Source organism: Pelophylax lessonae (genome assembly GCF_965119305.1).
Source record: "Pelophylax lessonae genome assembly, chromosome: 12".
NCBI lineage: Eukaryota > Metazoa > Chordata > Amphibia > Anura > Ranidae > Pelophylax > Pelophylax lessonae.
In genome coordinates this window covers 221,195,135-221,210,102 of record NC_138779.1, presented here as the reverse complement: position 1 = coordinate 221,210,102, position 14,968 = coordinate 221,195,135, and the positions used below count along the sequence as shown (strand labels likewise).

At 48.4% G+C, this 14,968-nt stretch overlaps 1 protein-coding gene across 1 annotated transcript in view; it reads left to right on the top strand.

Moving 5' to 3' along the window:
* TMCO4 (transmembrane and coiled-coil domains 4) overlaps nt 1-14,968 on the top strand; it is a gene marked incomplete at its 3' end in the record, with an annotated part of 54,755 nt that overhangs the window by 1,379 nt on the left and 38,408 nt on the right. The window contains exons 2-4 of the mRNA XM_082274806.1: nt 2,339-2,513; nt 3,107-3,134; nt 4,352-4,484. Coding sequence (XP_082130932.1) covers nt 2,339-2,513; nt 3,107-3,134; nt 4,352-4,484 — 336 coding nt within the window. The remainder of the gene's footprint in view (nt 1-2,338; nt 2,514-3,106; nt 3,135-4,351; nt 4,485-14,968) is intronic.

The following is a 14,968-nucleotide window of genomic DNA, read 5'->3' as shown; positions in this document are numbered from 1 at the left end:
TGACGTCATGCGGCTTAAAGAGATAGGCAGGTATATGCGTTCCACCTAGCTGAAAAGGTGGGAAGCAATGCGGAAGAAATGTGCTGGAAGGGTACCGAAGGTACCAGAATCTTACACATGGATGGCCAAGGCTCATTGATGGGTGTGGGGAGGGAAAGCTCATTGATGGAGGTGGGGGCCGGGAAGGCTCATTGATGGAGGTGGGGGCCGGGAAGGCTCATTGATGGAGGTGGGGAGGGAAGGCACATTGATGGAGGTGGGGAGGGAAGGCACATTGATGGAGGTGGGGAGGGAAGGCTCGGTGATGGTGGTGGGGAAGCTCATTGATGGAGGTGGGGAGGGAAAGCTCATTGATGGAGGTGGGGAGGGAAGGCTCATTGATGGAGGTGGGGGGCGGGAAGGCTTATTGATGGAGGTTGGGAGGGAAAGCTCATTTGATGGAGGTGGGGGCGGGAAGGCTCATTGATGGAGGTGGGGAGGGAAAGCTCATTGATGGAGGTGGGGAGGGAAGGCTCATTGATGGAGGTGGGGAGGGAAGGCTCATTGATGGAGGTTGGGAGGGAAGGTCTCATTGATGGAGGTGGCGAGGGAAGGTCTCATTGATGGAGGTGGGGAGGGAAGGTCTCATTGATGGAGGTGGGGAGGGAAGGTCTCATTGATGGAGGTGGGGAGGGAAGGTCTCATTGATGGAGGTGGAGAGGGAAAGCTCATTGATGGAGGTGGAGAGGGAAAGCTCATTGATGGAGGTGGGGAGGGAAGGTCTCATTGATGGAGGTGGGGAGGGAAGGTCTCATTGATGGAAGTGGGGAGGGAAGGTCTCATTGATGGAGGTGGGGAGGGAAGGTCTCATTGATGGAGGTGGGGAGGGAAGGTCTCATTGATGGAGGTGGGGAGGGAAGACTCATTGATGGAGGTGGGGAGGGAAGACTCATTGATGGAGGTGGAGGGGTGGGAAGGCTTATTGATGGAGGTGGGGAGGGAAAGCTCATTGATGGTGGTGGCGGAGGGAAGGCTCATTGATGAAGGTGTGGAGGGAAAACTCATTGATGGAGTTGGGGGGCGGGAAGGCTTATTGATGGAGGTGGGGAGGGGAAGCTCATTGATGGCGGTGGGGAAGCTCATTGATGGAAGTGGGGGGGAGGCTCATTGATGGAGGTGGGGAGGGAAAGCTCATTGATGGAGGTGGGGAGGGAAGGCTCATTGATGGAGGTGGGGAGGGAAGACTCATTGATGGAGGTGGGGAGGGAAGACTCATTGATGGAGGTGGAGAGTGGGAAGGCTTATAGATGGAGGTGGGGAGGGAAAGCTCATTGATGGTGGTGGTGGAGGGAAGGCTCATTGATGAAGGTGTGGAGGGAAAACTCATTGATGGAGTTGGGGGGCGGGAAGGCTTATTGATGGAGGTGGGGAGGGAAAGCTCATTGATGGCGGTGGGGAAGCTCATTGATGGAAGTGGGGGGGAGGCTCATTGATGGAGGTGGGGAGGGAAGGCTCATTGATGGAGGTGGGGAGGGAAGGCTCATTGATGGAGGTTGGGAGGGAAGGCTCATTGATGGAGGTGAGGAGGGAAGGTCTCATTGATGGAGGTGGGGAGGGAAGGTCTCATTGATGGAGGTGGGGAGGGAAGATTCAATGATGGAGGTGGGGAGGGAAGGTCTCATTGATGGAGGTGGGGAGGGAAGATTCATTGATGGAGGTGGGGAGGGAAGGTCTCATTGATGGAGGTGGGGAGGGAAGGTCTCATTGATGGAGGTGGGGAGGGAAGATTCATTGATGGAGGTGGGGAGGGAAGGTCTCATTGATGGAGGTGGGGAGGGAAGGTCTCATTGATGGAGGTGGGGAGGGAAAGCTCATTGATGGCGGTGAGGAAGCTCATTGATGGAAGTGGGGGGGAGGCTCATTGATTGGGGGGGTGGGTGGGGGGTTGTAGCCTCAGTTTCCTGTTCTTAGCTGACAGTTGTCTCACCTGTTGTCTTCTGCTGTTGTAGCTGATCTGCTTCACCTTCGATGTGGTGTTGTGTGTTCAGAGATGGTATTCTGCATACCTTGGGTGTAACAGGTAGTTATTTGAGTTACTGCCCATTCTCCTCTGACCTCAGACCAGCCCCTCTGCTAACAACCATGCCACGTTCAAAGTCACTTCAATCTCCCTTCTTCCCCATTCTGATGCTCGATTTGAACGTCAGCAAGTCATCTTCACCACATCTAGATGCCTAAATGCATTGAGTTGCTGCCATGTGATCGGCTGATTAGCAATTTATGATACCGATAAGTTGAACAGGTGTACCTAATAAAGTGGCTATTAGTGTATATAATAGTCTGTTGTCCTCTCCTGTAGGGATTTCTGCCAGAGGTTCATGGAGGACTTGGTGCGATGGTTGGACTTGTCCCCCACCGTCATTCCGGCCATGGAGGCCTTTTCCAGTGGAATTGGAGGAGAAGGAACGGAAACCTTCAGTACAGTTCTGATGGCGGATTCCGTCATGAAGGAGAAGCCGACTCTTCTCACTCAGGTAATGGCGATCGTTTTGGCTGACTGATTCTGAAAAAAAAAAAACTTATCTTATGATCAATACACAATGCATCCAGATACATTAAAGAAGCTTAGAAGGATCAATAGGATGGGTCCGGGGTGCCTCCATCTTTGTTCATAGCGTTGTGCTGAGGGGGGTGTATGGCACATGTCCGTGTCTTCGGGGGTTTACATGCACTCTGGCGGCTGCAGCCTCTGGAAATGTGTGTAAATCTGACAAGCCGACTGTCGCGTGGAAGTGATCCGGCAGCCAATGAAGGTGCTGGATTCCATCCACACACCCTGGAAGCTGCAGTCTCCCCCCGGTAACACGAACCCCCCCACACCCCGTGTGCGCCCCCTCATGTTTTCCGGGCTCCATGCAACTGAACAAAGATGGCGCCGTCCTTCTGGAGAGAAAAGCAGATGAAGGCATTGTCAGGGGGAGTCATGTGATCTCTGAGAGGTAATAAATACCTGGAGTGTTACAATGACACATTACTGAGCATGCTGCACTTATGAAACAATGTATCTGATGGTATCACGCTGTGATTGGCTGCCGCCTGACTCCGATCTCTCTCCTTTCTCTCCTAGGATCTGGTGTCATTCTCCCTCCGGGACGGTACGTTTTTATTTTTTTTATTCTGTTTGTGAGAGGAATTCTAGATTTTTGTAAGTTCACAGAATTTATATCACATCAGACCCTCAATGATTGTCACATTCCTGCTACCAATCTCATCCGTGGCATACACTCCCGTATCCCCCATTACCCCCCCCCCCTCCCCCTCCCCCCCGCTCTGTTCATCCAGAGAAAATCCCTGGTACTTCCAGGAATGGGGAGTATGTGACTGACCCCTCCCATGTGACTGACTCCTCCCCCCTCTCTTTTCATCCAGAGAAAATCCCCAGTACTTCCAAAAATGTGGAGCATGTGACTGACCCCACCCCACCCATGTGACTGACTCCTCCCCACCCCACCCATGTGACTGACTCCTCCCCACCCCACCCATGTGACTGACTCCTCCCCTCCCATGTAACTGATTCCCCCTCCCATGTGACTTAGTCCTACCCACCCCTCCCATGTGACTGATTCCTCCCCACCCCTCCCATTTGACTGATTCCTCCTTCCACCCCTCCCATGTGACTGATTCCTCCTCCCCACCCCTCCCATTTGACTGACTCCTCCCCACCATTTCCATGTGACTGACTCCTCCCATGTGACTGATTCCTCCTTCCACCCCTCCCATGTGACTGATTCCTCCTCCCCACCCCTCCCATTTGACTGACTCCTCCCCTCCATTTCCATGTGACTGACTCCTCCCATGTGACTGATTCCTCCTCTCACCCCTCCCATGTGACTGATTCCTCCTTCCACCCCTCCCATGTGACTGATTCCTCCTCCCCACCCCTCCCATTTGACTGACTCCTCCCCACCCTTTCCATGTGACTGACTCCTCCCATGTGACTGATTCCTCCTCCCACCCCTCCCATTTGACTGACTCCTCCCCACCATTTCCATGTGACTGACTCCTCCCATGTGACTGATTCCTCCTCCCCACCCCTCCCATGTGACTGACTCCTTCCCACCCTTACCATGTGATTGTGCTGGTCTTTGCCAATTGGCTGTTCATGCACCCCATGGGGGCGGGGAGAGGGTCCTCAGCCTGTCAGGACTTGGAGCTTCCACAGAGCTGAGCAATAGGGGAGCAAAGGAAAGGTGAGTATCTTCAGCTGATTGGGCTGGCATTAGGGGAAACCTGTTGTATGGGCAACAGACAGGTCCTCTTTAAGGGGTTCACAATGGGCAGGACATGATATGATCGTTCTGTTTCCCCACAGGGTACTATGACGCACGGAGCCGCGTGTTAATCTCCCACTTGTCCTGGCTGCTTCGCGTCCCTCCGGAAACGATGGAGCTGAGCGAAGAGTCCCTGATGGAGAGTCTGAAGGAATGCACAGAGGAGCCGTCAGAGTAAGAGCTCTTCCATCACATGGAAGCTAATGTTACCGGCTGTAGAAGATTTGTCCTATGTGCCGGGTGAACTTGTGCTCAAGTACTGCCCAGCACCCGCAGGTTTTCCTTTTTTTTTTTTTTAAAACTTCCTGTAACAGGCCAAGCTGGCCAGCAAAAGTAACAGATTGTGACCAACCATGTAACACTGCCGGGGGTGCGAACAACAGTCAGCTTTTATTTGTTACTGTAATTACTTAACCACTTCTGGTAAAATCATTATTTTATAAGAATTTAACATTTTTTAACACTTTTTTTTTCCATTTAACCACTTCTGGCCCGGAAGATTTGCCCCCTTAATGACCAGGCCATTTTTTGCAATTCGGCACTGCATCACTTTAACTGACAATTGCGCAGTTGTGCAACACTGTACCCAAATAAAATTGATGTCCTTTTTTTCCCACAAACAGAGCTTTCTTTTGGTGGTATTTGATCACCTGTGCGATTAATTTTTTTTTTGCGCTATAAACAAAAAAAGAGCAACAATTCTGAAAAAAAAAAAAAATATTTTTCACTTTCTGCTATATAACATTCCCAAAAAAAAAATTAAAAAATCTAAATTTTCTTACATTTTAGGCCAATTTGTTTTCTGCTACATATTTTTGGTAAAAAAAAAATTGCAATAAGCGTATTTTGATTGGTTCGCGCAAAAGTTATCGCATCTACAAACTAGGGGAAAGATTTATGTCCTTTTTATTGTTTTTTTTTTTAATTTTTTTTTACTAGTAATGGCGACGATCTGCAATTTTTAGCAGGACTGCGACATTGCGGCCGACAGATCGGACCCTTAACTGACATTTTTGACACTTTTGGGGGGGACCAGTGACATTACTACAGTAATCAGTGCTATAAATATGCACTGTTACTGTTATAATGACACTGGCAGGGAAGGGGTTAACACTGTGGGTGATCAAGGGGTTAAATGTGTACATAGGGGAGTGATTCTAACTGTAAGGGGGCGGGGCTTGTGAAATGATCATAGAGACCTGTGATCCTATATAGGGGTTCTGGGATCATTCTAGGGAGAAGGACGGTCAGCTGTGTTTACAACATCCAACCGTTCTTCTCTCTCAGCGGGGAGCGACCGCGGGTGTCAGAGCTGCCTGCCCCGTGCATCGGAGTCCCAGCTGCCGAGTGGGGGCGGAAGCGCTCGCCCCCTAGCAGGGCTGTTTTTAATATTGATTGGATCCTGGGCAAACATTTTCTTGGGCCCTCCCAAGGGGCAGCTGCTTTGGGCCCCACAACAATGACTGAGCCTGGGGCAGCTGCCCCTTTTGCCCTGTGTTAAAGACAGCCTTCCTCCTAGCTGCAGGCAGGCGACTGTCGTATACCTATGTCGGTTCGCACAGGAGGGGCTGCCTGTCGCAGTATAACTGCGGCGGGCAGCCCTTAACCGTTTAAAAAGCAGTCACAGCTTGTTTAGAAAGTTCTGCAAGAAAAGAGCACATGCCTTCTTTGTGGAAGCAGCAGTCTCTCTGCAGAGATCCGATGAGCCCCCTGCTGAGTCAGACGTGATTTACTAAAGGCAAATATACTGTGCACTGCTGACTTCCATCATCCAATCATGTGCAAGCAAAAATTTTTTTTTTTTTTCCTAAAGTTGAAGCTTTACCTCATTTACTAATCTCTGGGGCAACTGCACTTTGCAAAGTGCACAGTCTATTTGCCTTTAGTAAATCAACCCCATTGGATGACACTATTTAGCTTCTAGGAGCAGAAAAAAAAATGCTAATAACATCTTCTAGGAGCTTTAACCACTTCCCGCCCGCAGTACGTCACATGACTTTGGCTTTGAGTGCGGATATGGGGATGATGGGTGCAGCTGCAGGCATCATTCAGATATCATTATTTTCCGCCGGAGATTCCCTGCACCGAAAAAACAACAATAACGGCTTGATTGTTTTTACAGGCGGTGGGAGGGGACATCCCTCCTATTACGCCGCCCTCTGGTGCCTCTACCGGTTCACCCATGCGATTCGCATGCCAGGAAAGGACTCCGCCAGCAGCGGAAGTTTACCATAGAGCATACCATGGACCAGATGGTCTTCGGCAGTCTCTCTGACCTTCGGAGGCCAGGCGCGACGTTATGACGTCACGTGTGGCCCGGCAGTTATAATCACTGCTAGAGGAGAGATGTGGGGTCTTATAGACCCCAGATTTCTCCATAAAAAGGACCCGTCATGCCCTATTCTTATTACAAGGGATGTTTACATTCCTTGTAATAGGAATAAAAGTTATAAAAAAAAAATTTAAGGGAAAGTGTAAAAAAAAAAAGAAAAACAATATAATTAAAAATAATAAAAAAGTAAAGCGCCCCCATCCGCATACGTGAGTCACGCCCACATGTGTAAACGGCGATTAAACCACACATGTGAGGTATCGCCGTGAATGTTAGAGCGAGAGGAATAATTCTAGCACCAGACCTCCTCTGTAACTCTAAAACAGGTAACCTGTATAAAATTTTAAAGCGTTGCCAATGGAGATTTTAAAGTACCAGAGTTTGCGCCATTGCGCAATTCGAAAGCGTGACATGTTGGGTATCTATTTACACGGCGTAACATCATCTTTCACATTATACAAAAAACATTTTTAATTTTTTTTTTATTTTATGAAAGTTTTTTTTTTTTTGTCTTAATGCATTTGAAAATTTGCTGCGCAAATTAAAAAGTTGCAACTACCGCCATTTTATTCCCTAGGGTCTCTGCTAAAAAAACTAATTTATATATATATAATATAGTAATTTTCTAGCAAAAAAAAATATTTTTTTAACATGTAGAGAGGAGTGCCAGAATAGGCCCGGGATGGCAGCGGTAATAAACACGAGTGTACATGGAGCCTTAGAGCATGTTTCATGTCACACACAGACTTGGGATATAACAGAAACCCCTGGAATGTGCACCTCACCCTCCTAATGGCTTTATGGCGATGTTTACCTGTAGCGGAGGATGATTTGTGGCACTCGGTATGGGGCAGAGTCTGCATTCATCAAGGGAGCCGTCATCTCCTTATCCGCTAATTGGAGATTTACTGCAGCTACTGGAGATGTGACAATCACTCAGAGATACCCCCGCCACATAAACAGGAGCCTATATGTACCACTGCCCACTGACAAAAGTAAGTACACCCCTCACATTTCTGTAAATATTTTATTCTACCTTGTCATGTGCCAACACTGAAGAAATGAGACTTTGCTACAATGTAAAGTAGTGAGTGTACAGCTTGTATAACAGTGTAAATTTACTGTCCCCTCAAAATAACTCAATACACAGCCATTAATGTCTAAACCGCTGGCAACAAAAGTAAGTACACCCCTAGTGACAATGTCCAAATTGGGCCCAATTAGCCATTTTCCCTCCCCGGTGTCATGTGAGTCGTTAGTGTTACAAGGTCTCAGGTGTGAATGGGGAGCAGGTGTGATAAATTTGGTGTTATCGCTCTCACTCTCTCATACTGGTCACTGGAAGTTCAACATGGCACCTCATGGCAAAGAACTCTCTGAGGATCTGAAATAAAGAATTGTTGCTCTATCAGGGGTCTTCAAACTATGGCCCTCCAGTTGTTCAGGAATTACAATTCCCATCATGCTTAGTCATGTCTGTGAATATCAGAGTTTTACAATGCCTCATGGGATGTGTAGTTCTGCAACAGCTGGAGGGCCGTAGTTTGAGGATCCCTGCATAAAGATGGTCTAGGCCAGTGGTCCTCAACTCCAGTCCTCAGGGCCCACTAACAGGCCAGATTTTAAGTATTACTTTGGGGAGATGCAGACTAGAGTACTGCAATCACTGAGCAGCAAATGATATCACCTGGAATGTATTTCAGTTATCTTGCAAATCTGGCCTGTTAGTGGGTCCTGTAGGCCAGGGTTGAGGACCACTGGTCTAGGCCAGGGTTTCTCAACCCTGGTCCTCAGGGCACACTAACAGGCAAGAAAACTGAAATACATCACAGGTGATATAATTTGCTGCTCAGTGATTGCAGTATTCGAGTCTGCATCTCCCCAAGGTAATACTTAAAATCTGGCCTGTTAGTGTGCCCTGAGGACCGGAGTTGAGAAACACTGGTCTAGGCTATAAGAAGATTGCCAAGACCCTGAAACTGAGCTGCAGCATGGTGGCCAACACACCTGCTCCCCATTCACACCTGAGACCTTGTAACACTAACGAGTCACATGACACCGGGGAGGGAAAATGGCTGATTGGGCCCAATTTGGACATTGTCACTTAGGGGTGTACTTACTTTTGTTGCCAGCGGTTTAGACATTAATGGCTGTGTGTTGAGTTATTTTGAGGGGACAGTAAATTTACACTGTTATACAAGCTGTACACTCACTACTTTACATTGTAGCAAAGTGTCATTTCTTCAGTGTTGTCACATGAAAAGATAGAATAAAATATTTACAGAAATGTGAGGGGTGTACTTACTTTTGTGAGATGCTGTATGTGATTTATATGTTCGTAGGAGGTTTTGGTTTATCTTTTTGAGTTTGTTTTGTGTTCTCACAGCAGGGGCGGACGTACAGGGGTCGCAGGGGTCGCCATCGCGAGCGGGCCCCATGCTGCAGGGGGCCTGAGAGGGCCCCCTGTGACTCACAGCACATTGAGCTCCGTACATATCACACTTATACATATTTTTGATTTTTTATATTTTTTTTATACCAATTCCAACATTTCTCACACTTCTAGGCAGTGCCACCTATTCCTCTGTTTAAATCCAGAGAGATATGTAGAGGGGTTTGGATCGGCTTGGAGTCTCTTAGCAACATCCTAGCAACAAGGCAGGATGGCATGATGGCCGTCTCCAGGAGTTTTTGACCAGGCTTCAGGAGGTACATAAATGGGCTAAACCTATAGTAAGGGCATTATCCGTCTTTGGTCAAAGCTGCACAGTTGGTTTCTATCTAGAGGCGCCCCCTATCTGCATAGGCAGTTTTTTTTTTTGGTAAAGGTGAACTACCTACGTGAATGAAAGCTGACCCTTGTAAGCATGCTGACAGTGTTATATTGTTTGTCCCAACCCCTATAACTGTCACTAGAGAGAAACATAAAAATATACGATATAAAAAAGGAATTCATATTCTGAATATTCTTATTACAGGTTTTAACCCTGTATGTACCAGTATACATTATATTTTGCTACAGGGGATTTACCTTGAGCACAGGCCGGGCCTTCCATGGTACGGGGTGACCCTGGCGGCGTTGTATAACTTGAAAAATTGCGAAATCCATCAATACTAATTCCTCCAGAGACTGTCACTGCCCAGATAATGTGAGATTATTCTCCCCGATAACCCATCCTATTCACTAATCACATTGAGGCCGATCAATACTGCAAGGAGCGGGCTTTCTCGTCTCTTTATAAACATGGAATGTGCGAAGGGTGGAGGTTTTCTGCACGTCCGTCTCGTAGGCAGTTTTGTGAAATACACCAATCAGCCATAACATTATGACCGCCCACCTAAAATTTTGTAGGTCCCTTTTTTTGCCACGAAAACAGCCCTGACCCATCCAGGCATTGACTCCACTAGACCTCCAAATGTATGCTGTGGTATCTGGCACCAAGCCGTCACTAGCAGATCATTTAAGTACTGTAATTTGGGAGGTGAAGACTCCATGGATCGGACTAGTTTTTGCAGCACATCCCACAGATGCTCCATTGGATTGAGATCTGGAAAACTTGGGGGCCAAGTCAACACCTTCAACTTGTGTTCCTCAAACCATTCTTGAACTTATCAGACCATGCCACCTTCTGCCATTGCTCCATGGTCCAGTTCTGATGCTTGCATGCCCATTGTAGGGGCTTTTGGCTGTGGACACGGGTCAGCATGGGCACTCTGACCTGTCTGCAGCTACACAGCCTCATGCACAACAAACTGCGTTGATCTGTGTGTTCTGACACCTTTCTGTCAAAAGCAGCATTTACTTTTTCAGCAATTTGACCTCCAGCAGCTCTTCTATTGGATCGGACTACATGGACCAGACTCCCCCCCCCTCCCACCTCCATCAATGAGCCTTCCCTCCCCACCTCCATCAATGAGCCTTCCCTCCCCACCTCCATCAATGAGCCTTCACTCCCCACCTCCATCAATGAGCCTTCCCTCCCCCCTCCATCAATGAGATTTCCCTCTCCACCTCCATCAATGAGCCTTCCCTCCCCCCACCTCCATCAATGAGCCTTCCCTTCCCCACCTCCATCAATGAGCTTTCCCTCTCCACCTCCATCAATGAGCCATCCCTCCCCACCTCCATCAATGAGCTTTCCTTCCCCAACCTCCATCAATGAGCTTTCCCTCCCCACCTCCATCAATGAGCCTTCACTCCCCACCTACATCAATGAGCCTTCCCTCCCCACCTCCATCAATGAGCCTTCACTCCCCACCTCCATCAATGAGCCTTCACTCCCCACCTACATCAATGAGCCTTCCCTACCCCCCACCTCCATCAATGAGCCTTCCATCTCCCACCTCCATCAATGAGCTTTCCTTCCCCAACCTCCATCAATGAGCTTTCCCTCTCCACCTCCATCAGTGAGCCTTCCCTCCCCACCTCCATCAATGAGCCTTCCCTCCCCACCTCCATCAATGAGCCTTCCCTCCCCACCTCCATCAATGAGCTTTCCTTCCCCAACCTCCATCAATGGGCCTTCCCTCTCCACCTCCATCAATGAGCCTTCCCTCCCCACCTCCATCAATGAGCCTTCCCTTCCCCACCTCCATCAATGAGCTTTCCCTCTCCACCTCCATCAATGAGCCATCCCTCCCCACCTCCATCAATGAGCTTTCCTTCCCCAACCTCCATCAATGAGCTTTCCCTCCCCACCTCCATCAATGAGCCTTCACTCCCCACCTACATCAATGAGCCTTCCCTCCCCACCTCCATCAATGAGCCTTCACTCCCCACCTCCATCAATGAGCCTTCACTCCCCACCTACATCAATGAGCCTTCCCTACCCCCCACCTCCATCAATGAGCCTTCCATCTCCCACCTCCATCAATGAGCTTTCCTTCCCCAACCTCCATCAATGAGCCTTCACTCCCCACCTACATCAATGAGCCTTCCCTACCCCCCACCTCCATCAATGAGCCTTCCCTCCCCACCTCCATTAATTAGCCTTCCCTCCCCCCACTTCCATCAATTAGCCTTGGTCACCCATCACCCTGTCACTGGTTTTTCTTCCTCGGACCACTTTTGGTCGGTCCTGAGCACTGCAGAACGGGAACACCCCACAAGAGCGGCAGTTTTGGAGTTGCTCTGACCCAGTCCTCTAGTCATTATGATTTGGTCCTTGTCAAAGTCCCTCAAATCCTTACACTTAACATTTTTCTGCTTTCAACACATCATCTTCAGGGATGAAATGTTCACTTGCTGTCTAATATATCCCACCCACTTCCAGATGCCATTATAAGGAGATAATCAGTGTCATTCACTTTACCTGTTGCTGGTTATAATGTTATGGCTGAGTTACAATTTCTGATGCGTTTTCTTCCTGTCTGTGACCCCCATCAGAATTTGAGAAAACATTGGGGTTGATTTACTAAAGCTGGAGGGTGAAAAATCTGGTGCAGCCAATCAGCTTCTAGCTTCAGCTTGTTCAGTTAAGCCTTGGCAATAAATCCTGGAATCTGATTGGTTTCTATGCACAGCTACACCAGATTTTGCACGCTCCAGTTTTAGCAAATCAGTCTCCTTGTCTATTGCTGATCTCATTTTCTTGCACAGGCTCTTGTAGTTTCTGTCCTATCAGGCCGCTGTCAGCCTGTCAATAATTTACATAGGCTGAGCAGCCGCTGTTTTTTGCATGCCCCGGTCATCCCAGCTGTAAGAATCTGCTGATTTATGCCGCCAGAATCTGGTGGCCGCATGTAAACGGCTTTGTGAAGTGAGGATGTGGTCCAGACTTTGCTTCTTCTTATGAAGGAACTGCAGACTCAAAAAATATATAATCAATAATAATTATTTATTGTTTTTATTAAACTGATTTAGAATATTTATGAATTCTTTGTGTTGCACCACCATCTTCCGTGGTGCTGTACAGAGAAAGTCTTAGGCTCTGTTCCCGTATTGATGAACGCATGTCACCGCTAGGATACACAGAAAACAATTGCCTTCTATGTGTCCTGTTCACATTGCAACTCACCCCAGAGATGTGGTGCAGCGAGCTGTGATAAAATGCTTACAACCTGCCTGCCACGGCAAGAAGCAAACTCTGGACCCTTTCCATTATACGGCGAGTGTTATTGTGGTAGATGTTCCTTTAATATATATTGTTCTGTCTGTTCCTCCCACTGCCAACCAGGAGCCGAGGTGCAGGTATGTAACTGTTTTTATTGACTGAACCACCCACCAGCTCAGTTGATCTCTCGAAATGATAGGATTTCCGTGCAGTAGTTTGTGTCTCTGCCCCTCCTCCAATGGTGAGATTTCCCTAAAGATTTGTGTCTCTGCCTCCCCCACAATGGCGAGATTTCCTGCAGTAGTTTGTGTCTCTGCCCCTCCCACATTGGGGAAATTTCCCAACAGTAATTTGTGTCTCTGTCCCTCCCACAATGGGGAGATTTCCCTGCAGTAGTTTGTGTCTCTGCCCCTCCCACAATGGGGAGATTTCCTGTAGTAGTTTGTGTCTCTGCCCCTCCCACAATGGGGAGATTTCCTGTAGTAGTTTGTGTCTCTGCCCCTCCCACAATGGGGAGATTTCTTGTAGTAGTTTGTGTCTCTGCCCCTCCCACAGTGGTGAGATTTCCCTACAATAGTTTGTGTCTCTGCCCCTCCCATAATGGTGAGATTTCCTGCAGTAGTTTGTGTCTCTGCCCCTCCCACAATGATGAGATTTCCTGCAGTAGTTTGTGTCTGCCCCTCCCACAATGGGGGGATTTTCTGCAGTAGTTTTTGTCTTTGCCCATCCCACAATTGTGAGATTTCATGCAGTAGTTTGTGTCTGCCCCTCCCACAATGGGGGGATTTTCTGCAGTAGTTTGTGTCCCTGCCCCTCCCACAATGGCGAGATTTCCTGCAGTAGTTTGTGTCTCTGCCCCTCCCACAATGGTGAGATTTCCCTGCAGTAGTTTGAGTCACTGCCCCTCCCACAATGGGGAGATTTCCTGTAGTAGTTTGTGTCTCTGCCCCTCCCACAATGGTGAGATTTCCTGCAGTAGTTTGTGTCTCTGCTCCTCCCACAATGGGGAGATTTCCTGTAGTAGTTTGTGTCTCTGCCCCTCCCACAATGGGGAGATTTCCTGTAGTAGTTTGTGTCTCTGCCCCTCCCACAATGGGGAGATTTCCTGTAGTAGTTTGTGTCTCTGCCCCTCCCACAATGGTGAGATTTCCTGTAGTAGTTTGTGTCTCTGCCCCTCCCACAATGGTGAGATTTCCTGCAGTAGTTTGTGTCTCTGCCCCTCCCACAATGGTGAGATTTCCTGCAGTAGTTTGTGTCTCTGCTCCTCCCACAATGGTGAGATTTCCTGCAGTAGTTTGTGTCTGCCCCTCCCACAATGGGGGATTTTCTGCAGTAGTTTTTGTCTTTGCCCCTCCCACAATTGTGAGATTTCATGCAGTAGTTTGTGTCCCTGCCCCTCCCACAATGGTGAGATTTCCTGCAGTAGTTTGTGTCTCTGCCCCTCCCACAGTGGTGAGATTTCCCTACAATAGTTTGTGTCTCTGCCCCTCCCATAATGGTGAGATTTCCTGCAGTAGTTTGTGTCTCTGCCCCTCCCACAGTGGTGAGATTTCCCTGCAGTAGTTTGTGTCTCTGCTCCTCCCACAATGATGAGATTTCCTGCAGTAGTTTGTGTCTGCCCCTCCCACAATGGGGGGATTTTCTGCAGTAGTTTGTGTCTCTGCCCCTCCCACAGTGGTGAGATTTCCCTACAATAGTTTGTGTCTCTGCCCCTCCCATAATGGTGAGATTTCCTGCAGTAGTTTGTGTCTCTGCCCCTCCCATAATGGTGAGATTTCCTGCAGTAGTTTGTGTCTCTGCCCCTCCCACAATGGGGGGATTTTCTGCAGTAGTTTGTGTCCCTGCCCCTCCCACAATGGTGAGATTTCCTGCAGTAGTTTGTGTCTCTGCCCCTCCCACAATGGTGCGATTTCCCTGCAGTAGTTTGTTTCTCTGCCCCACCTTGTAGTTTTGTGTCCCTGCCCCTCCCACAATTATGAGTTTCCCCACTGTAGTTTGTGTCTCTGCTCCTCCCACAATGATGAGATTTCCCTGCAGTAGTTTGTGTCTCTGCCCCTCCCACAGTGAGGAGATCCAATTGCCCAGTTCCAAAAGGCATCTCACTGACATTTTTGGCCGTGACAACTTCTAATGTTAACATATCTTCCAAAATGTTCAATGCCCCCTTGTCCTTCTGAAGAATATCATGCCATTCATCTAATATTGAAAAAAAAAAAAAAGTGCCTGGAGTTCTCCTTGAATGTTTAGTACACCGCAGGTCCCTGTAAGTTCTA